The sequence below is a fragment of the Neopsephotus bourkii genome, unplaced genomic scaffold (assembly GCF_033783945.1).
Source record: "Neopsephotus bourkii isolate Nb327-2 ecotype Australia unplaced genomic scaffold, CSIRO-AGI_Nbou_v1 NB_272, whole genome shotgun sequence".
Lineage (NCBI taxonomy): Eukaryota > Metazoa > Chordata > Aves > Psittaciformes > Psittacidae > Neopsephotus > Neopsephotus bourkii.
This window is the reverse complement of record NW_026900781.1, coordinates 12,440,561-12,463,948: the sequence shown is the minus strand read 5'-3', so window position 1 is coordinate 12,463,948 and position 23,388 is coordinate 12,440,561. Positions and strand designations below refer to the sequence as shown.

The window sequence follows — 23,388 nt, the reverse complement described above, 5'->3', positions numbered from 1 at the left end:
TTTTGTCTTGAGTACACGTTTTCCCCTTGAAAAAGATGTGATGTTACAAAGTAAGTTAATTTAGCTAATTTTGCTAATGTTGAACCTCATACTAACTAGTACTGATCTGAGCACATCACAATATACTGAAACTTTTTGCTGATTTTTACATTTTATGTCATCTTAAAACTCCTTGTGTCACTTTTCCCAGACTAGCCAATACTGATATACAAAGGCAGTGCAATCACACTAAAATACAAGTAGGCTTCCCCCTGTGAACCTGTGTTTTAAAAGCAGTACTAGACTTTGGAAGTAACTGAAGGCTGCATGCCCATAGCTTTGGACATTCAGATAGCCCAGGTCAGTGCCATGGAATTTGTCACATATGGGAACAAAACAGTCATGAATGTGAAATAAACCAGGTTATAAAAAGATATTTTCCCAAGTGAGTCACTGTTAAAGAAAGGTGCTGTGTTGAACAGTCTAATTACTAAAATCTTTTTGATTCAGTCTTCGCAACAATAGTTTGTGGGAATCCTTACCATCTCTTAATGGTAAGGATTAATGGTAAAAAAAAAAAAAAAAAAGAATTTTTTTCTTTTCAGTCTTGAAGTAGCCCTCATTCTGTACTTCTTTCTCTGATGCACTTTTCTGGGGTCTATCACCAGTTTATCTATGTACAAAAACTAAGTAATTTCTTGCCTGTGGCTTTAGATTTTTGAAACAGCTGTGTTCACAGCCCAGATCTCTCCTTGAGCAAATTATTATCTTATCAGATGCATCTTTTTGTCATTAAATCATGTGCTCCCTTGTGGCTTATACTGTGTTGAGAAGAAAGTAGATTACAGTTTTTGCTATTTTCTATGATTGATTTCAACTGTATTTTAATCTAAAAAAAAGGCAAATCATTCACACAATTTACAAAATGTCAAAAGTACTAAATTTAGAAAACTTTAACATGCAATTCTTAACATATTTCAGGTTCTATTAGCAGATATCAGTGTTAGTTTCTTAACCTATGAATTTGCAGACATTTTTTTCTCCAATGAAATATCAGCTCAGAATTTTGAAATCAAATGCTGTGGAAGATAAGGAAGGCAGTAACGGTGAACAGAGTGGTCAGAGCACGTACCTTACCTGTAACGTACTTACGGCTTCACTAAAGCACAAACTTGTAGCAGGATTTTAGAAATAATGTGGTTTAGGTGCCTATTTCCCCATTTTTTCCCTTTGTTACATTTATCTATCCCTGAATATAATGCAATGGAAAATGTCACCATTCTGCTTTTTTCCATATGTATAAATGAGAACATGAAACGAAACACAGGCAAGAATTGGGAGGTTTATATGTTGAATGTTACAAAATAGCTTGTATGTGGATTTTCCAGAAGGTCAAAACAGAAATGCCATAGCAGTTTCACCCGTAAGTCCATTTAACCTAAGTATTCCATTCTCCTTGCTGGAATATTAGAGGGGAGTATAGGACATGGTATAGTTACAGAGTGGTCATCTCAGACCCTAGTAGCTGATGGGTAAGAGACCATACATGAGGGACACGCCACAGTCCACTGCTCCCTCAGACCAGAGATCTTAGAATTAAGTCCAAGCTGCTGCATGTGAGATCCTTTCTAAAGGAAACCGCTTTGGCTAGGGAATAACACCTCCTTTGAAATCACCGTTAAGTCATAGCTCAGGGCAATCTAGAGCCTAGGACAGCAGAGCACAGTGCAGGATACTGTTTCTCCAGATGTGGAGACTCAGTGACACTCAACCACTTCTATATTTCTTGGTTTTGTCATTTGAAACATTTATTCTTGCAGTTGCTTTTCTTGCAGTTATATCTACAAAATTATTATTTCATTCTGTTGAGATTCACTGAGATTTCCTCCTGCATTTTTCTCTCAAATTTAAATAATGTCATTGTCCTTCTGAAATAGTCAGAGGCAAGAGAGGAAAAAAATCACACACGGAACAGATATCACATTATTATTGCAAGAGTTATACTGTATAATGAATCTAGCTTACATTGTCAATATTCTGTAAGTAATGAATGTTTATTATTTTATTCATTGTTAACATACAAATTATTCCCTAAACTTTTGAAGTCTTGTGTCTAAATATGATTGTTCACATAAATTCTCTGGAATATATACATTTCTTCTGAAATATACTAGTATAATTCTGCTTTTTCTGCTTCCTAGTGTGTAACCCAACATCAGTAGTAGTGCCAGTGTTCCCCTAGGAGTATGAAGTAACAGCCATTAGAAATTGGTTATGGCTCATCTTCAGAGTGCTGGGTATCACTGCAGATTTTGGGTATCATCTGTCAGGAGCAGAAACTTGAAAGCAGGTTTATACATGCAGCTGTACATATATGCTGATTGCCACACTTACCAGGCCCGCCTTAGTATCTGAAACATTTTCTCAGCAGTGTCATCCTATTTTCCTTAAAATAGCTCTCCTAAACGTTATCACTTCCCTCTTATTAGAACTCTGCTTACATTGTCTTTTATATTTTGAAAAAAAAAAAAAAGAAAAAATTAAAAATAGATCTATTAAAAATGCATGTTGTTCAGAGACGGTTATTTGAAATTAACCTACTCAGTCATTTAATGTCTGGGAAACTTAACAGTAGAGACTCTAATTCACAAGAAAAAGTTCCGACATTAGCGGTTCAGAAAACATTGCAGAAGAAAATGTCAACTGATTGTTCCTCAATAAAGTCTTCAGGATTCGTTAAAAATAAATTAATGGGAAATGCAGTATATTCAGATGTTACCTCTTAGAAGATTCATCATATGGTGGGATTTTATACCAGGTTTTTACCAGTTGTAAGGTCAGAGAGTAGGTTAGCGCATTTGATCAAAGCTTGGTTTGAACTTAAGAACATGGCCAGGGAGTTCTGCCTCAATTGTGCCAAGTCTTCACTGAAAGTTCCCAGAAAGGTGTGCTTAAAAATAGGAAGCAAAACACACAGAGAAATATTGCATGTGTAGGTAGCTTAATTTCAGACCATTATATGCGCTATGTACTTCTTGGGGGGTGCATGAAAGCTTTACATTTATAAACATAAGCAATGTCACTTTGAAACAGCTAAAAATCGTAACAGTGGGACAGACTGCTGATTGTGTCAGTCTTGTTCATCTAACTGCAGGTGTTTTTTGAGCAGATCTTAACCTCTGTTACAAGGGTTTATAGCAGTATATACTGTCAGTTTTATGTGTTTCCCACACTCTTCATGTGTGCACACCTTGCCAACCATGCTGAAATATTTCCTTTTCAAGGATTTGCCTTTCATAGACACTTAAAATTTAATTATATGTTCTATGTAATTGTTAGGCATCAATTGGCAAATGAAAGCTATGTCCAAAAGCATGAGTATTCTCAAACAGCTTGCAAGTATTTATTGTAATTAAACCTGATACCACATGCTATATAGATTGTTGCAATATCCTTTGCAGATTTTGATCTGTATCATATCTCACCCCTACAGAATGATAGTTGTTCAAACAAAGGGTTGTAGGTCACAGTTTGCAGGTTTCATATGAAACATTTCAGGGTTGCTGTTTGGCATGGGAAAACAAATTAAAACCAAGCCAACAGTGAGAATACAATATCATGTTTTCTCTACTTGCTCTTAATTTACGCCCTAGGACATGTGAGTTTGAGAACCACTTCTATAGAAATGCTGCAGGAATGCTGATGGATTTGTGGTTTTGATGGTGAGAGCTTGATTTCATTACATTAAATGTGAATAAATTTACAAGTAGTGAAAGAAGTGTCCGACAAAGCGACTCAGACCTCCAGTTTACTTTTAAAGAACATAAGAAAGGATTTTCTCATTTATATTAAAAACCTTGTGTTAAGAAAGGTTTAAGGTGTTTATTCATTGCATCTATATCAATCAATTGATGGACTGAGAATATTTGCCAGAAACTTTAAAATAAAATCCTGTAGTAATCCCAAGTCTAGGTGGTGCAAATCTGGAAAAATCAGAGCTCATTCTGGGTTTAAAACAAATCCAGATGTCATGTGCAAAACATCAGTAACACACAGAAACATTTTGCTTTGCATTTCTTTTTTTAAATTTCTGAAACAGTTGCTTTTAAGTTATAAATCTTTGTGCTTTCTTGCTGACACCTTTATTTTCTCAGCCCCACCTCATGCCCATATTCTGAGTCACTGGTAGGCATGTGTGAATCTATTAGGGCTACTTGAGTTGCCTGGTATGCTATGTGCTTTCACTTATACTGAGTTTCTATTTGCTGCAGACTGTAAAAAAATTACAAGCTCTTTTGTTGCCATTATTATACTTCTTCAGGATATATGGAGCACCTTTAAATATCAGGAACAGTGCTTAAACTTCCTAAATTTTACATAATTCTGGAAAATTAAGAAAACGGAAAAGTTTATCTGGACTTCAATGACTTATTGGTTAGGGATGGTACCACCGATAAACTTTATTTTAAGCATTTATTCTGGAGTGCCATTGAATCTTCAGCAAAGCCAATCTTGTGATCATACCAGGCATTTGAGTTTGCAAATATTCCTTTTTTTCCACGCTCTTTGCTTGCATTAATATCACATGTGTCTGTCATTGAAAATCAGGCCAGTAATTGCTAATTTTAACATGTTTTTCAGCAGGAATGTCACTTCCTTGTCTCAAATCCTTGCATATATATTTTTATACCCTCTAGGTATGTTGTAAGGAAGGCAGGAGGTGGCAGAAGTGTTCTGTCCCTTCTTTAATAGAATGGGATGACTGGCAATAGTAGTGTTACTTGCTGTCATGCTTTCTTAGGGTAGTCATTAAGTATCATGAACAAACCTCTGCCTTCTGTGAGGTCTAAAACTAGGCAGTGTATGCGCTTCTCCTTTTCTGAGTAGCAGAATAGAGTGCTTCTGTGTCTTCTGAGCCGTAACCTGTCCAGGTATACTATGATTTGCAGGTAGTGATTTGAATCATTTGGGCATTGATGAAAATTATATATGCTTGTCATGCATCTGGGCTAGATAGTAGCTCTATAAGTCTCCTTTATATTAGGTATGTCCTTGTAGAAATGCCGGTGTTCTTACATTTAGGAGAGTGTCTCTGCCTTCAGCTCAGCGTGGTCTAGCATCACCATCCTTTCTGTGTTCTAGTTCATGGTTTCTTTTTGCAATGCTCCTCAAGTTTCAGATACTCTGTTCTTTAACATAGTTTTCATTTTCTCATAGTCTCAAGCCCATTTCTTTAAATGATATGCAATGGACACCAGGTAGCTTGTGTTTCGTTTGCATCTTCAGGTGAGGATGCTAGTTTGAATGAGTCATGAACTGGCAAACTGAGCATGTAGTACAGATAATAGGCAATTTTCTTTAAACCTGTTCAAGTTTCAAACAGAAAGTGTAGCACATATACAGTTCTTTTATTTTTAGCATATTTAATGGTCCCCACAGACCATGCAATATTTAAGAAAAACAACAAGATTGATGTAACAGTAACTCAAGCTGGGGAATTTAAAGCTTGATTTCATGTAACAACAGTAGGCAAATGCTACCTTTGCTGCCTAGTTCTGAAAGTGCTGCTGTTACTAAAGAACTGGCAGCAGTTTTTTCATGCTTGTGAATCCAAGTTCTATTACCAAAGTAGCATCAGAAAAGTAACCGATAAATAACAGGTCTTCATTAAATTATACTTGTGTCTCATAATGATGCTTTTCTTAAGAAAAGTATCATAATCTTGAGCAGCACTTAAAGGAAAAATAAGCTCTTTGTTTTGAAATCATGGGATGAAGCAATTCTGGGTTTGAGTTCATTAGAGTGCTCCAGTTATTGCACAACTTTGCGCTACTAGCAAGTAAGTTAAGTGTCTCCTGTCACTTTGCTTCTACAGGTTGCTTGTGGGTTTGGTGTTATGGTGATATCATCTGCTTTACCGTCACATTTATAGACAGTGATAACCAGGCATCAACACCCATGAAGAAACTCACAGAGTCGCCAGGGAATGTTAATTTTTTCCTGAAGTGTGCGTGTGTGTGAGTACGTGGATGGTGCTTGAAGATGGCTGGCTGTACATGCAAATTTGATGAATTAGTATGTTTAGTAAAATTTGCTGTAAAGGCAGAATAAATTAAAGTTATCCAAATTGGTAATATACTTGAGGGTTCATTTGAACTTAATGTTGTTTCTACTGGTTATAATCAGGTAGTTTAATATTTAATACAAAGTCTTGCTATTGAATAAAAAATCCTGTAAGATTTAACACTTAGAATATGCTTTTCCTCTAGAGTACTGAGGGGAAAAAATAGAGCATTAATCCTCAATGGATTAAAAGAAATGCCTCTTCCTATTCTGTAGCCTACCTGAAAAGAAATGCTTATGTAGCTACATGATATGGTATGTTATTTTTGAATGTTTCTGCCTTTTATTACATAGAGTATTATAGCCGTAATCCTACAAATATTTAAAGAGGCACCTTGGTGCTTACAGGCTCTGACTCTGATTGTATTGATTTTAAAAATGAAGTTATTACTGGTAAGTGAATAATAGCTCAGTTGTCTTGATCAGATTTTCAAACCTGCTGTTTGAAATGAAATAAATGACAAGAGCATTCAAATTTTTCAAAGCACTGAGAGGCTTATGTATTGAAAAAGTGAGCATTTTATGGAAGGCTTTTAAGACAGAAGCATAATGTTAATAGTTTTAAGAGGATCTGATAATTCTCTGCATCTAAAAGCAGAAGTAGTCATGTATGTAATGATGATGGAAGCTACCTGGAAATGTTTCTTTAGCCTCCTTTCCCCTTTACCCTAAACCAATACTTGTGGGAAAAAACATCTAAGTTTAATATAATTCATTTTAAAATTATATAAAAATTGTGACTCCTGTAATATGAGAACATGGGCATATGACACTTGAAAAATACAAATAATTTTCTAACAAGTAAAACAGCATGAAGTAATAGTAAGTATTTAGCTTAGATCTGATTTTTTTTTTTATTTACTCGAGTTAGTTCTGTTTCATCAATAATTATTTATCTGCTTAGTCTTTCTGAATCAGTTCAAGCTGAAAAATGCAAAATTTTGAAATACAATAAAGGAATTTCTTCTGGGAAATTCTCTGTTAAAGAACTATTCTGATCCAATAATCAGGTATTTTCTTCTTGGATCAGTTCTGGATTAGGTTCCACAAAGATTTTGGTTCAGGCAACAGTTGTGGTTCAGTTCCCATTTTAGATATTTTATTTTTTTTTTTTTTGAAGCAGTTAAACCAATTTTCAGTTCAGTTTAACTCTGGGGAAAGAAAAAATAAACAGCTTTTTCACAATTTGGCGCAGCTTAGCAACATTGTGCCCTTCACTCAGCTTGGGTAAACTGCTTTATTTGGTTGTTGTATGTCCCTGGCTGACACGTGAGCTGTGCAGTGCTGCAGTGTTTTACTATCATGTAGTGCCAAGGAATGTGTAGGTTCAAGGAGAAAGATTATAATGGGGTTAAAATAAATTGTGGAAACAATGTGTATAATTTGGTATTAGACTGAAGTAATTTGGAGAGAGCTTGTGTTTGTGTGTAGATCCAGATGACACTGTGCTTTTGAGAACATCAGGAAAACATGGGTATTTAAAGAAAAGGGGTGGGGAAGAGGGATTCAGTATAAAATCTGAATCTTGAACCTGCATTTTTATAACCTTTTCATATAAAATAGATAAGAAGATTCCTTTGTCATGAGTAAAATACTTGTCACTAAATTCCACTGAAACACTTCAGAAGAATTCCATTTTAGGAAGCTGGTATGCCTATAGTGTTGTCTTCCTTTAGATCCCTTACCAAATATTTTTGTAATGTTTAAATTTAGTATTTCTGTATAATTACCCAGAATTTGATGGTTTCTTCTTTTTCAGCAACCTGGTTTACATTTTCTTTTAAATTGGCAGGTGAGATGTCAGGAGACATGAGTGGTTTCTTTAGCAACATCTTCCAAGCTATACAGAAACATGACTATGAAGCATATTTTTCCAATGTGATGCATTTTAACCATTTTAAAAGAAACCAGTGGGTTGACAGTTTAAAGATTTAACATAATTTTATCCATATGTACCTCCAAAGCGTGGATGATGTTGACTGGTGTTAATTGATGTGTCACAGTTCAGCTTCATTAGGCATCTGCATAGTTCTGACACTCAGAAGCTCAAGAGATGATGTTGCAGAGCCATGCCACAGGGGCTGCAAAAGGACATGATTGTCCCTTTTGTTTGAAAGCTTTTTTTAAAACCTCACCCAAAGACACCAGTCCTGCATGTGAATTCATGTCCCTGTCCTTTGGGTTCAGTTCTGCCCATTCCTGACTCTGTGGGCTTTAACACAACTGTCTCTGAGGAGGAAAGCCCCTGTTTCCTCAGGACACTTGGGGAAAGCTTTGCAGGAAGACTGGTTGCACTCATCTCATTGTTCCTTTATGCTTCTTCCATACGAAAGCAGGTTAAATCTGTTGTTATTTGCCCATCATATGACATCAGCCAATTCTGCAGCTGCTTAAATTTGAATTGAAATAACTGGAAAAATGAGGACTGTTTCTTAGATGAAATAATATATGTGTTCAAGAAAATCATAAATAAGCTGGTTGGTTTTTTTTTTTTTTTAGTAGATCTATCTTGTAACATAATAATTGCCAAAGTATTTACTCACAGGCACAAAATACTTAGAGAGTCTCCTTAATCTCCAATTATTGTTGCCCTCTTGTCTTGACCTCTCTTGAAGTGTTTTATAAACAATTTAAAGAATAAATGAAGTATTAGAAACAGTTATTATAGAGCAGGCAAAGTTATTTGCTTTCCTTGACTGAAGGGATATAATTTATAAAGGACTGATTACACTCATCTGTTTTCTGGGTAGCCTGTAAGTTTACTTTACCATGGCAAGGCAGAATAACAGAGAAATTGTGTCATGGGAGCCAAGTAAGATATTGTAGCGGTAGGAAATCCAATTGCCTTGTTTTACAGCCATTTGTCTTGTCCGTTGTTGCTGTCAAATGATCATTTGAATCAAAAGCATTTAAAGAGATTTTCTTCCTTTGCAGTAATGAGAACAACAGAGACTTTTATGCTGCAGGACATTCCTACTAGGTCTTTCCTCCTCTACCATGGCTACCTGCCAGTCCTTGTTATTATTAAAAGTTGCTTCATTTAGTGCATTTTATGAAGTGGCTCTGCCTGGCTTCGTGGCTGTCACCGAGGTCATGAGTCAAGAAGGAGAGCGGGAATGGGGAACTCTGATTCAGTGGAGTTCAGCAGCAAAGAAGCAGTTTAAGCTGAGAGTGTTAATGGCTAGCTTTTTACTTCAGATCTGCTCTTTTTTAAGTTATGCATTTGTATCAAAAGGAAAATCCATGGAAATCATGTTTGATGTCTTTGCCATACTTATTTTAACACATTGCTCCTACCTTGCTTTTTGTTTACAAAGCTCAGTACTAGCAAAATTCCCATGCGAGCTGTGAGGGTTACCTGTGTGCGGAACCTACTCATGAGAGGTTGGGTCAAGATTATTTGGCTCCAGCTCTCAGAGAGAAGAGTCTTTTCTAGGAGGGAACAGAGTAAAGATTTCAGAAGCTCCCTGTGTATGTCTGCAGGCCGTTCCCACCTCTGCTGTGCACTTCTGTCAAGCAGGGGTGAAATGAGATGCAAGGATTGGGGAATCATCAAAACAATGGAGCCTTGGCTCCAGCACAGCTGGAGCTAGGAAAAAGATGCCTGTTCCTTCTCTCCTACATTGCTTTTTCTTTCTCTTTTCCAATCTCCCTGTGAGGCAGACAGAGTGGAGGCAGTAGAGCAGCAGGGAAGAAGAAAGGGTGACAGCGACTGTCTATTCCACATCAGAGGACAATTTTGTAGTGTCCCTTTGCAATTAGAAGAACATTTGTCAATCCTGACATCTGCCAACCATAGTTCTGCAGCCCCTGGAGAAGCTTATCTTACTGAAGTGCCTTTGTTTTCCCAAGCAGATAAGAGAAGGGACTGTCATTTCCAAGATCAGTATTTGAGTGAAGAAATAGGGCAGGATGTTGTTGTACACCCATATACAATTACATCTGCATTTGTAGTACTTCTGGCAGAAGCAGTGAGGATGAGGAAGATACATTAGTAACGGGTAGTGAGTGTCAGCATGATATGATTTCAAATCCTACAGTCACTCTGTATTGTACCATAATTTTCTTGCAGGTCCAACACCCTTAGATGGTATCCCTTAGCAGCTTTAAGACAATTCTGAAATATTCCTTAGCTTTTACAGTCATCATTTCGAAATAGTAAATTCTGTGGGTAATCATTTGGTACTTTATCACTGAAGGGGTTAGGGCCCTTATTCAGAAGAGTGTGGTAAAGGGAAATCAGAGTTTGAGGCTGATTTTTCTCCTGCTGCATCTGAATCCCCTGGGGGTACTCTGGGGAACAAAGGTAGATTTGGTTGAAGCTCAAGGGAGGTCCTTGTCATGAGATGACATATGAAAGTTATGCATAGAAGTACCAAGCCCTCATGCTCCCATGCTGTGCAGCATTTCACAGCTGGGAGATAAACAGACTGTAGCTGTTTTAAAACAACAGCTATGGTTTTCCTCTGTTTGCTGGGCTGTTAGGTCCCTTTAGTTTATTCCTGCATTGAGTTGTCTTCCAGGTCTGGGTGTCCTGTAAATTAGGTATGATATTTTCTGCCAGATTTCACTTGTACCTGAGATGCTGGGGACTGTAAACTTTCTTTTAAAACTCTTGTGAATAATTGCCAAAAGGTGGTAGCTGCAGTATCCCCAACAAACGCACATTATGAATGGTCCTTTTTTAAGCTTAGAATTCCTTTAAACATGCCTGTTGGGTTTTGAGTACCTGCAGTTAAATGGTGTTGCTTTTGGCAGGGCTTGGTGAGCAAATGAGGCATAATCTCTCTGATCTCAGTAGTCTGGTCAGTCAGCCATGACATTCTCAGTGTCTTTTCTTTCTACACCCTGTCTGAACAGAGCCATAAGCCCAGGCAGCTCTCAGTGGGGTTGCCAAAGATTACCATGTGCAGTGAAGCAGCAGATGGCAGGACAGTGGAAAATATGCAGTCCCAATCCCTGGGTTCACATGGGGTTCAGGGTTAAATTTCAGCAACTTTCCTCCCTGCTCCTCAAGCGCCTTGATAAACTGCCCTTTGAGAGGCGAATTTATCAGTGTGCATTGGGAAGCTATTTCAAATTCTGTTTTGTCCAGTGTTGGAAGTGTGTTCTAGACTGCAGCAGGAAATTTAAGAATTCTGTGGCCACAGCAGTTAATCTTCCTCACCATCCAAAGACATTTGGGCATAAGAAATGTGGTAAATATGAGTACATCCTGGAAACTACGAAAGGAGCGAAAAAGAAACATTGCAAACTTGATTAGCTCAAAAATTGTGTAATGACTGAATGAGGGATGCTCCCGCAAACTTAACTCAGACTTGTGCCTGTATGTTCTGATAACGCCCTTCCTTATTCCTTGCACAGGATGGACAATTCTCACTTAAATGACTAGCTGTTCAGTCTCTGGGGGACAGAGAGCAAGGAAGGAGCTCTTTGGCAGCAGATTTACTCCACGCCTTTTTCATGGCCACTTTTTTTCCTTGCACTAAGAGTGATTTCGTTCCATTTTGACTCTTCCAGGGTGCTTCTCTCTTACTGTTTTACAAATACTTAACTTTCTCAGTTTCCTGTAAAACATTGCATTTTATCCCCATGTTTGGAGGGAGAAACTAAGGCATGGGGGGGAGGGGGAGGAGTCTACATTGGTTGATTGATAGTTTGATGTTCAGAATAAAATTCCCATCTGTTTGCATCTGAGGGCTTGGTAGTCAAGCCCACAAAGGAATATGCAGCAGTGACTAAATGAGAGCCTTGATTTAAGTGACTTTCTAAGCACCTTCTCAGATTTGCAGAAGGAAACTGGCTGATATTTATATTTTCCATAGCAGCATTAATCAGACTGAATTGTGAATCCATAATTTCTTTTTCTACAGCTCTTTGCTTAGCTTCAGACTGCACAGGGCCCCTGCACTCCGTTTCTAACAGAACAGTAGTCTCTACTCTCAGAGAAAGCCTATTCTCTGAACAGAGGACAATCCTATAAGGAAAACAAAATGCAGTATGTAATTCATCTAGAGATGTTTTGTGAAAATGTATCATTGTACATTCAAAACAACACTGGCACACGTAATCCTAACTTCTAGTGCTAGAATTTACAGCTTTGCTCCTGAACATGTACAGAATACATGTGCATGTATGTTTTTACTGAGAGCATGCCTAGCTACCTATGGGGATATGAAAATTATGTGAAAGGTCCCACTAAAAATACAAAGCCAGGAAATTCAGAATTCGGCTAACTTTATGTCCTGGTTTCACCCCATTGTGCTGAAGCATTGTAGGCATCTCAGAACAGCAGGTGATCTGACTGCCTCTTCTGTTCCTAGAGGAAGTGTAAACCAACTTAAATGGGAAATATCACAAAAACAGGATAACAATGAATTTCAGGAGTCCACAAAGGAAGGAGTGTTCTTAAAAATACTGCTATTAAAACAGCAGTGAGCATGACAGGTTGAACAGCGTTACATGGACATTTTAGTTAGACACTCTGGGTTTTGCCATTTAATCACTTTGCAAATATTTTGTTTCATATTTTCTTATGCAAAGTTTTTGTGGCGATTGGACACGTTAATGGTGAAATGTTTAATTTTGGATTCTTCTTTATAAATTTAAATCATCTGACTTCAGTGAAACTGCACTGATTTATCTTTCCAGGAAACTGAGTTCTCTGGGTTTATAGCTGCTTTTTTTATTATTATTATTTAATTTATTAATTACGCTACAAAAACACTTTCCCACATGAAAAAAAAATGCAGGAGTGGGATTCATTTTCAGTAGCGACGTTAGGAAAATTAAATATTCATTGCAATGAATATGTACATTTCAAAATGCTACTGTAATTTTACTGTTTTCCTGTATTCAAGTGATTTTCTCAGTAAATAACAGTGCCCATTTCTTTGCCTTGGTGCCTTTTTCATTTTAAAATGAAAACTAGCAACATACCTGGGGTTTGTCACAGAGGGGGGTTCGATTGCAGCAATGGCTTTTAGGCAACCTCCTGACGTATCTTTTCTTCCTGTGGTGGAGCTGCTCCTCTGCCTGGTGGCATTTCCAGTTCAGGGTCTGGGTGTGGAAGCCAGAGCACCCTTGCTTAACTTCACGGTCCCCCGAGAGTGATCATGGTCTGCTCTGAAATAAGGACATTACTTTTTATGGGAAGTTTAAGCAACCAGCAGTAACCACAGCTAGGTGAAATAATGTTTTTGTGGGCTCTCTGAATACAGGAGGTCAACACAGCAAGGCCAAACATATCCAAGTCTTTCATGAGCAAAATGAACGTACTGTCTTTGTTGACTTGCAGTCTTCCTGCTGTATTTACAGCCTTTCCCTCCTATTCTCTTATTAAACTGTTGGGTTGGGTCCATCCGTGTGTTGTGTCCCATCCCCCCCAATTACTTTGAAGCCTGTTTCAAGGGGGTTTGTTGTTAAAATCTGCATTTGAGGGGTGTTTCTTTGGTTTTATCCAAGATAATGACTTCCAGTGTTGTCCTGTTCTGTCACCAGCAACCCCAGTTGTCCCTGTTCAAAAGCGGAGTTCACGAAATGTGGACAGTTGGTGCAATCAGAGGGGGCTGAAAGCATTGTGAGCTGATTTCATACCCCTGGTCACACACCAGCTTGACTGCACACAGCAGCACACAGTGTGAAGATTTTTATTGACTCTTCTGTCAGAGCTGTGCATTTACTTGATAAGTGATCAAGTCTGTTATGATTCTGAAGGGGTTCTGTAGCTGGAACAATTCATCTTTATACTGACAGTACATCACAATTAATTTGAGCATTTAATTGTTGGGATCGTCACTGATGTTGGAGATGAACTCACCACATCCTAGCTGAGAATCTAGTTACTCATAACAAGATGGAAAGAAATGTAGCACCTTGCATTTTATATGCCCTGTTGAAGTACTAGAAGAAAATATGCTGCCTGTGTTTGCAGAGAAGCTCAGATTTCCTTTTTCCCTCCAGCTCTCACTAATCTCCACCTTGCTACTTCTTAATGAGCTCTTCACCAATGGGTCTTTCCAGCTCTCTGAAAATAGAGTTCAACTGTGTTTCAGGACCTCTCTTGGTGGCTCCAGGATTCCTGTAGCAAAGGCAGTTTATGAAAATTTAAATGTGTTTACCAAATGATGCACTGAGGGACTAAAGGGTGCCTGGAGGACTACCACTGTCGCAAAGCTAACCAGAAGAAAGTCCTAAGAGAAAAACAGTTGAGCAACAAAGCTCCAAAGGGAGGTACATGGATTTACGAACATCTTGAGTTATACTGTATAAGTGTCAAACCCATCTAGGACTGCTTATTAGTTTGTGTGGGAGGCAAAGTTTCAAGTAAGTTATTTGGCTGTAGCTAGACAATTTTTCTCTCTCCAAGAAAATACATCAGCACTGATTCAGCAAAGTTGTATGCCACTGTGATTCGTTTTAAGGCTAGTTTTTATTACAGTCTTTTGCCTTCAGCAGAAGTAAAGAAAGTTCTTTTACCCCTGACTTGAAGTGAAATTACACATTTTATACTCAGAAATGTTCACATTAAAAGTTAGCACTAAGATGGGTGCGCAGAAAGGCACAGATCCATGCAAGACTTTGATTATACTGTGACCTACCACAAGCTGATGTCCCAGCCACCTGGAGAGAAACTAGCCAGACTTAGTCCCTCAGAGGTCAGAAGGTCCAAGAAACTGTATTAGTCAGTCATGTGTCACCAGGTAAAATTAAAAACCTTGCCTGCTTCATCTCAAGGGAGTGCTAGGGTAAAATCTGAATGTCTCAGCTTGTACCATCAAACACCACCTTTTTTGATGTGCTACTGGTTGCTGAGAGGATGGAGGAGGGGAAAGACAGTGAGAAAAGGAAAGGGCGCTAAATGTAAGGGCACAGATGTCTGAACTTTTGATAGGTATTTAACAAGATAAGTTGAAATTTGTTTTTGTGCAAGTTGCCTTATAATGCATATTTCCATTTTGTACAACTGCTACATTTTCTTTTCTTTTTTTTTTTTTGTTTGTTTCTAGCTATTGTAGCACCAATTCAGCAAAGCATGTACTTAGCTCCAATTGTTTACACGTGCTTAAGGAATATAAAAGGTCTGTGCTGATGGGCAAGCACATTCATGCTTACCAATAGCTCGCACATGCACGGGCTTGTCTAGTTCTGTGAAGGCTTAAATGAGAGGTAGTTGTAGAATTTAGAAAACACAGCTTAAAAGAGTGTTAACAAATCAGAGTGGCTAAAGGGCTAAAGGCATTTACCTTTGTTTTACAATGTAGTGTGTATAAACTGCGATTATGAAATCAAAGTGAATAGTTTGGAGCAAAAGGTTAAGTTTTCTGTAAGCGAAACACAGCTCTGTTTATGTAAGTGCCATTAACATCATAAACTTGGGAACAGGAATAACACTTTTACATATTGTTTTCAGTATTAATGTTTGGGTTTTCCTTTATAAGAATCTTTGATGCCTCACCTTTTCCTGTTCAGTGTACAGTTCCTGAGGGGAAAATACTTTAAGAAAAATTATGCGGAGGAAATATACTAAAATAGCATCTTTTGCCCAGCAGTTATTGCTGGTATGCCACCCTGTCCTTCTAAAAAGGCCCATGTAATAGATCTGGGATGTATAATTAGTCCCGAATGAGGGTGTTGTGTGAAATTGAATAGCTTTGTGTTACACGTTACACATGCATATTGTCTGCTAATTAAATGTCATTTTTCAGTCACCTTAGAGAACTGCTGGTGTGTAGTCATAGAAATCATCCTGTCATTGTTCTTTGGGAGGTGCAGAACAGTCATGAAGAGTTTAAAGCACTGATGACAGATCCCCAGTGTAGGGTTAGCTTCACTGAATCACAGGGAAGCATGGCTCTGCTGTGACAAATGCCACCTACTCTCTCATCCTATTTCCATGACCTTCTTTTACAGGGCTTACTAGTTGTTCCTCCAGGTAAGCTTCATGCTATCTTTCTGACTATGGGGGAAGAGTCTCCATTTGCTGTGTTCCCTTCCAGTTTCTGTACTCTGCCATTCCTCACTCCTATTTTCCCCTCAGAATATAGAAATCATTATTTTTGCTCCCTCTGTGCCTAGGTCATGAAACCTCCTGCTGCCTTCAGCTCTCCAAATGTTCTCAGCATGCAAGTGGATGTGGGGGGCAGAGGTGCTTTTGAGTTGAAGATACTCAACCCACTCCAGTGTGCTGCCCTCCTGCTGCTCATGCTTCTTACTTCTGCATGCCTTTACCTTTCTGCCTCAATCTGCTCATTTTTAAAATACAGGTAGTAGTATATTTTTCCATTACCCAAGGAATTCCATTGAAAAGTGTGGTGCAAGTGGAAAATGAGGCCAAGCAGATTTTACACACTTTATTTTTTGCATTGTGTGTCAATATTTTATAAAAATAAATAATTTAATTGATATGCCAATTAATGTCTTTGTTAGCAATATTTAAAGGAAATAGTAGCACTTCATTTTATTGATATTACACATTTTAAAGTAATACCAAATGAAGATTACTTTGTAAGAAGGGACAATTTTATCCTCATATTATTGGACTGTTGCTTTCAATCCATGATCTGTGGATTTTATTGTCACGTGATTATTTCCCACAGAGTTGATAAAGAATGATCTTTAGAAACAAGCCTATTATCAGTAGCTTTATCTTTCCTGTTTAGATATTTCATGTGTCCATGGAAAATGGTTGGGGGTACATAAACTGAAAACATCCTAAAAACATTGCAAATGTATTAAAAATCTGAGAAACCCGCTGTCATATAAGGTAGTATTGCTATTTTAAAAGGCAGAGAAAGAGATGGAAATATTATGATGAAGAAAAGTATTTCCAGCTATGCTATACAGGATTAAAATGTGAGGATTAAAGCTGACTCTATGTCATGTTTCAGGAAATAAAATGATTTATTGCTCAGTCAGGAAGATGTTTCCCATGCAGTGCATGACTTTACAATGATTTGCTTATGAATCATATCACCCTTATTTCATATATATATTTCATTTTGAAAAAATCTGATTGTGGACTTCTTGGCAAACTCATCCAAATGTAGCTGTACTTGCTTTGTAAAATTTGCAGGATATTGTGAAGAGCTGGGAAAGAAAAAAAACACCTTTAACAGTAATTTTTTCCTTTATTTCCATTAATATTTCTACTTGGTATGATTGTTGTTGTGAGAGCAATTTGTTATTTCAAATTGAGAACGGAGTCACAAGTTTATATGACTGTTTAGCATACACTATCTGCTTTAGTAGTTTTACCAAAATGCAGTACACTGTCAGTTGTTTTGATCAAAATACAGTTGAAAATTGCATGTAAACCCAAAATATGGAAGGGTAATTTAAAGGTCTGTAACTTGATTTTTATCTGTTTTACATTAACGTAACTCCACTGACTTCAGAATAGTTGATACTGACTTTCAGCAGTATAAGGTAAAGGAGACAGGACTTCTTTTCTTAGAAAAATTGGGTGTTGCTTTGTTTTTTAATTTCAACTTGTTACAAAAATGGAAAAGCTTCTCATAGAATGGAAATTATGAGCAGTGTGGACTTTCAGGCAATCAAAACATTTTAATGATCTCATTAAATGTGTCATTTACAACATATGTATGTTAAAAGAAATACGTTCCTTTGGTTTAGTAGAAGCAGTGGGTGCACAATGTGTTTGAACATGTTAGGCTTCCACTAGAATCCATGCCAGAACCGTAGAAACTTGAAGAAAAAAAAAAGAAAAAGAAAAGAAACCAAACAAGAAAACTACCCCTTTTCTTGTGCCAGCACCTTTAGAAACAGAAACCTTTTTATCATATTTTATGCAAAACAAAGACAAAGATGTTATGGCAACCTGATAGACTGTGCTAGGACTGCATTTCAGCTGATACATATCACCATTAAATGCTGTCAGACTGATTGTTACTCCATGATATTACTAGGATTAATGATGGATTTTCTGATGCATGAAACAACTAGTGTTATACAGGGATAGCAGACTTCCTAAGACCCCAGTTTTGTCATCTTTTGAGTTTTGTATGTAGCCTTAAGAGCTTGGAAAATGAGGGTTCTTGAAAATAGTTACCATACCAGTGTCTTTTAAAGCTGCTTCATCCATTTGCCTGTCTCTTACACACCGCAGATTCTAGAGATAACACCTACTTCAAACAGCCAGTTTTCTGATGATACACAAAGGGTGAAATCCCAGTGCTGATAAAAAGAATGGGGTACCTGTGAAGAGACCCGGATTGTTTTTGTGTCAGGGCATCTAGCTTTGGAACTGTAGGTGCATTGACAGCATGCTTCCTAAAGCAATAGTTTTAAATATGTGCTATTGAGAGATGTGTCCAGCTTTCAAAACTTTTATCTTTGCCAGATGTAGGCAGTGTCATTCTTGGAGGGATGAGCTGTGTAAGCTATTTTCAACCCTGAGCCAGAGAGTGCAGCAGGCAACAGGCCTGGGCTGGAGAGCTGAAGCTATTGCATTATACCTCTGCTATTTCTTTTCACTGTATTTTTCCTATTGTTCCTATTGTTCCTATAGTGGTTTGCTGACAAGTTATATGTTTTACAGATTAGGTCTTCTTGATGAGGAGTCCTTGCTTAAAATCGGGTTTGTAAATCAGACCTTATCGTTCCTATTGGAATGCTAATCATCTTAGAGGGAGGGCTTGGGTTTTGAAAGCAAATCTAAGCTAATGCCCAGGCTTCCTGAATGAGCTATTAATATAATGAAAACTCCTGTTTAAGACCTCTTTTAAAATGCAAAAACTTGTCAGGCACTGCTAAAACAAGGCTGTATGGAACTGCTGGAATGTGCAGAAACACCAAAGCATCCTTTGCAACATCTGTCCAGATCTCTGCTGTTGCTGTACAGCGATTCCAGTGCTGTCAGTAGCAATGCAAACCAGAACATAACATGGCCCATCATGATTTGGATGTATTTGCTGTATGGATAACTATGCAAAGCTGTTAGCCCAGCATGCTTGGCCCTATAGAGGGAGCAGGAATAACTCTTGATCGCTGTAGGATAGTTAGGTCCCAGAACAGTGCCATCCTCACACATTTTGAAAAAGTGTTTGAATAAGTAACAAATACATCACACATTTAATAGAGTTTTGAACACTCCATGTTCATTTGTACTAGGTGTGAGCAGTGAGGTGTGTTTTACAAAGCCTCTCTGAACTGTGGAAACAGTACAAAGGCAGGCAACAAACGCATGAGTCAACGTCTCTCTTCACCAATCTAAGCCAGTTTCTGTTGCTTCCACCAACACATTTCCATGTGAATTATTAATATTAGTAGCATAATAAAGTAGGTCGTGGTCAGCTCTGGTAGCTGGTGGCATTTTAGCTGTTGCATCATCCTGATCTGATGAAAATCAACATGAAAGTGGAAGTGGTTAACACACCAGCTCTGTTGATACTCTTGCTGGCACTAACTGGCCACTCTGAGGAAAATGCTCTTTCAGGTTCAACATTAGCAAGTCCTCAATACCTGCTGAGGAAGAAGGAAGCTAACCAGTTCTGTGTTTCAAAAGGTACTTTGTATTCAGTTGTATAAGGGTATCTGTAGCAGTATGCATAGGCCTTTTAGATAGAATCATTCCTGAGGAAAGAGACATTATGTCTGCCAAGTTTCACGCCAAAGCAAGATTTTATAGCCTGATTGCAAACCCCTAGGACAGGGCATTATAATGGAAATGCTGACATAGCCCTAACTATTCTGAATGATTTCAATGGGTATCAGCCATAAATTCTAGTTATGATGTGCATTTAATGGCATGGGATCAAACATACAGCGTAATGGGATATTTTAAGATACTGTATTTGAAGATAATCAGTATTTTAGCATTATTTATGAACCATATCGTTTAAATGCTTCTAAAATGTGGCATTCAGTCCTTGGTTGCATGAAAAAAAAATTCTAATCACATTTTTCAGGATGAAGAGTAGCAGGGTTTTCTTCCACCGCTTTAATGCTGAGGTATTTCCAAGAAGAAGATTGGTATAATGTTGTTGAACCCTTAGTGGAATATTTCTGGAAAATAAAGGGTTTTAGTTTTCACTGTTGTGCTCTCTTAATTCTTTAATTCATGCTTTTGAGGAGTATTTGGATTTTATTTGGAGAAGATCTTTGAAGATCATTTCTCTCGTTATCAGTGACTCTGCAAGAAGATGGCAGTTATGAGAATATGCTGTGTTGTGCTAGACAAATCTTTTTCTTGTGTAGTATCTTTCATACATTTCAAGTTAAGTGAATAGCATAAATGTTCTCCCTCACACAGAATCTAATAGCTTTTCCTTCTTTTTATGCTAAGAAAATGTTTACTCCAAAATGAAAGGTGATGTTCATTCATCACAAAGGTTGACAATAAAACTGCAGATGATGGCTAGAACTCTCACTGCTTTTAATGCAAATGTGAATGTAGTGTTGAAAGTGGACAGTTTTGCTTATTATCAGTTGCAGTGTGTGGAACATAAAGCCGTATACCTTATCCTAGAAAACAAAGCTTCTCCTTCAACTATTATTTACTGCATAATAATGCTAACTGAAATTATTTGAGTGCAGAAGTTTAGGAAGTTTCAGAGCTATTCCTACTAAGTTTCTGTAATAGTTTGACTCTATTTTTAATTAATTAGTAATAATCTGTATTAAGAACTCAAAGTATTGTATTTGATAATACAATAAATGAAAACAAACTGGAGAAGTACCAGTCTGACTAAGCCAAAGAGACTGTCACTGGTTTCTGTTAAGCAAGAGCTCTACTCCCTCTGCAACCCCATCCAGACAGGAACAGGGGAACCACAGTACTTTGCTTTCAGAAATTGCAATAGCAGAATCACAGTGTCAGTCCTGTGGTTTGTGCTGCTTTATCTTTGAAATAATCGTAACTCTCCTGTTGAGTATGGAGGGTGCAGTTTGAAAGAAGGGCTTGGGCTTTCGTCCTGCAGACTCATTTGTTCAATTTTTGAGGAATATTGCTATAAGAAGAAGATTCCCCAATATATTTTGTTTCTGAAATTTTGCAAACCACTCGTTTGTAAGCTTCCTTTACATATCTACACTCTTTCAGGAAATACAGAAATCATGATTTTCATCTTTTAAAAAACAAGTGCATACTATGGATATATTTTAAATGTCTAATAACTGGAATTCCAATTAGTTCAGCAGTAGACAGAAAATTAAAATTGTATCTTAATCCTGTGGCAAGGTCTGAATTATTTCATTGCTTCATTCCACATGGTTCTTATAGGTGAAACCTGTTGGTTGGTTGGGTTTTTTTTACTTTTGGCAGAGTCAGACGACCCTAAAAGGTGCTGTGCTGCTCTTGACTTTACAGGGAAAAATAGTACTCTAAAAAAAAGATACTTCATATTATTTAATAATTTTTCATCAGCTTATCATTAATTTGACAGGAAACTGAGAAAAATTAGATGCATATCCCAAAAGCAGAGTTCCATAATGAAAAGACTACATACATGCATTGAATTTGCAAGCTGTACTACTTAGGACTTTTGAAACTTGCTAAGAGCATTTTACAAGTGCAGTTGTTTTCACTAACTGTCCTGCTTTCCATTTGGATGAGGTATCATCTGCTACCAGTCAATAATTTATTATTTTTTTTTTAGCTGTTTAAAAGGCATGAAATTTTAATTTTTGTGGCCTATTAGTGGGCGAATGCCATTGGGCTTGTTTAGCCTGGAATCATGGTCTAAATTCAAATCCCTCTGCTTTTGAGGAGACTGTTGAGCATATTTTAGAATCACAGCCATCATAATCTAAAAATCAAGATATGAAAATAATAGAAACAAGTATTATTTAAAGTAACTCTTCAGGGAGAAGAAATGGGTACACAAAATTGCTACAGCGATACAATGAACAAAATACAGAAATAGGATAAAATAATGTGTGGCCTTCAACTGATGAGGTTGAAATTACATTTTCATGATCTCACTGAACCTGGGGGACAAAGAATCCCAACTAACTAAAAAGTGAAATGCATTTAACCATTACAATCCTTTGGAGAATATATAGTCTCAAATTTTTTTATTAATAAACTTATTTATTTTGTAAGTGAATTCCTAAAAAAGAAAAAAAACAAACAAAAAAAAACAACCCCCAAAAAACCAAAAAGAATTAGCAACAAAAAACTTGAGGGTGGTCTAAGATGCCTGTCTTCTTTATGTAACCTTTTGCATTTTGCGTTTAAGAACTGACATTCCAAATGATTTTCTTTGGCTTTATGCCTGGTCTGAATACTGAGGCAGCAAATTAGGAATGCTTAAGAAGTCTCACAAAGAAAGATGTTTGCTGTGAAAATGCAGCTAATGTGACACTTGCACTGGAAGCTTCTTAGCCTATTTAAATGATAAAAGATGGCATGGGTCTAGGTAGTGTAAGAATTGTGAATGAAGACTGAAAGTACCATATGCTGGTACATACAAGGCATTTTTTCTGTCCAGTTCTCTGCTATTGTGACTATGCTGATACTACCTTTTATTTCCATTTCAGGAGCTAACTTTGTTACTCGAAAAATTAGCCGATCGGTAGCAAAAATTCACCTTGGACAGCTGGATTGTTTCAGCCTGGGCAATCTGGACGCCAAGAGAGACTGGGGCCATGCCAGGGACTACGTCGAGGTAAGCTGTGGCCCATGTGCCTTTTTCTGAACCATCTTTGCGTTGGGGATAATGCTTGTTGCTGTAACTTCAGGTCACGGTCCACAGAGGGCTATCTCAACATGGTTTTGCTTATTGAGGCCTGTTAAGTTTTCTTGCTCTTGATTTCAAACTAGAGAATTTAGTAACACAGCAGTCTACCCCAGGCGTGACCTGAACAGAAAAATAAATCTTTGGGTTTACATTCCTTGACTGAATTCCTTGGGGGAGGTGGCTGACTAATAAAGTGAATCTGTTTTAGAGTTTTTCTTCTATTGTTTTCACAAATTTTATGACCAGTATTAAGATTGCAGCAAGTTGCAGTATGACCTGAAGTCAAAGATCCTGCTGGAGGTTGGTGGCCTTTATTATAACAAGGCAAGAATGATGTGTACATTGATGATCAAAGGTCTAGCTAGTTATATATTACATAGAAGCATCACAACATAGTTCTGACAGCAGGTACTGCAACACATGTGCCTGCATCTAGTGTTTGAAATGTTTTTGTACTCAGGATTTGTTTCTAATTTTATTCTATGCATCTGCTTAAGCAGACAAATAAACAATACCCCTGTATTGTATTACAAGGAGACATGAATGACCATGTAGGAAATATTGTCTTTTCCCCAGGAGACTTTTG

General features: G+C 37.5%; 1 protein-coding gene across 1 annotated transcript in view; it reads left to right on the top strand.

Annotated features, from left to right (window-relative positions):
* Nucleotides 1-23,388, top strand: part of GMDS (GDP-mannose 4,6-dehydratase) — a 425,091-nt gene that overhangs the window by 172,628 nt on the left and 229,075 nt on the right. Inside the window, exon 7 of the mRNA XM_061346622.1 lies at nt 22,603-22,730. Within this exon, the coding sequence (XP_061202606.1) occupies nt 22,603-22,730 (128 nt within the window). The remainder of the gene's footprint in view (nt 1-22,602; nt 22,731-23,388) is intronic.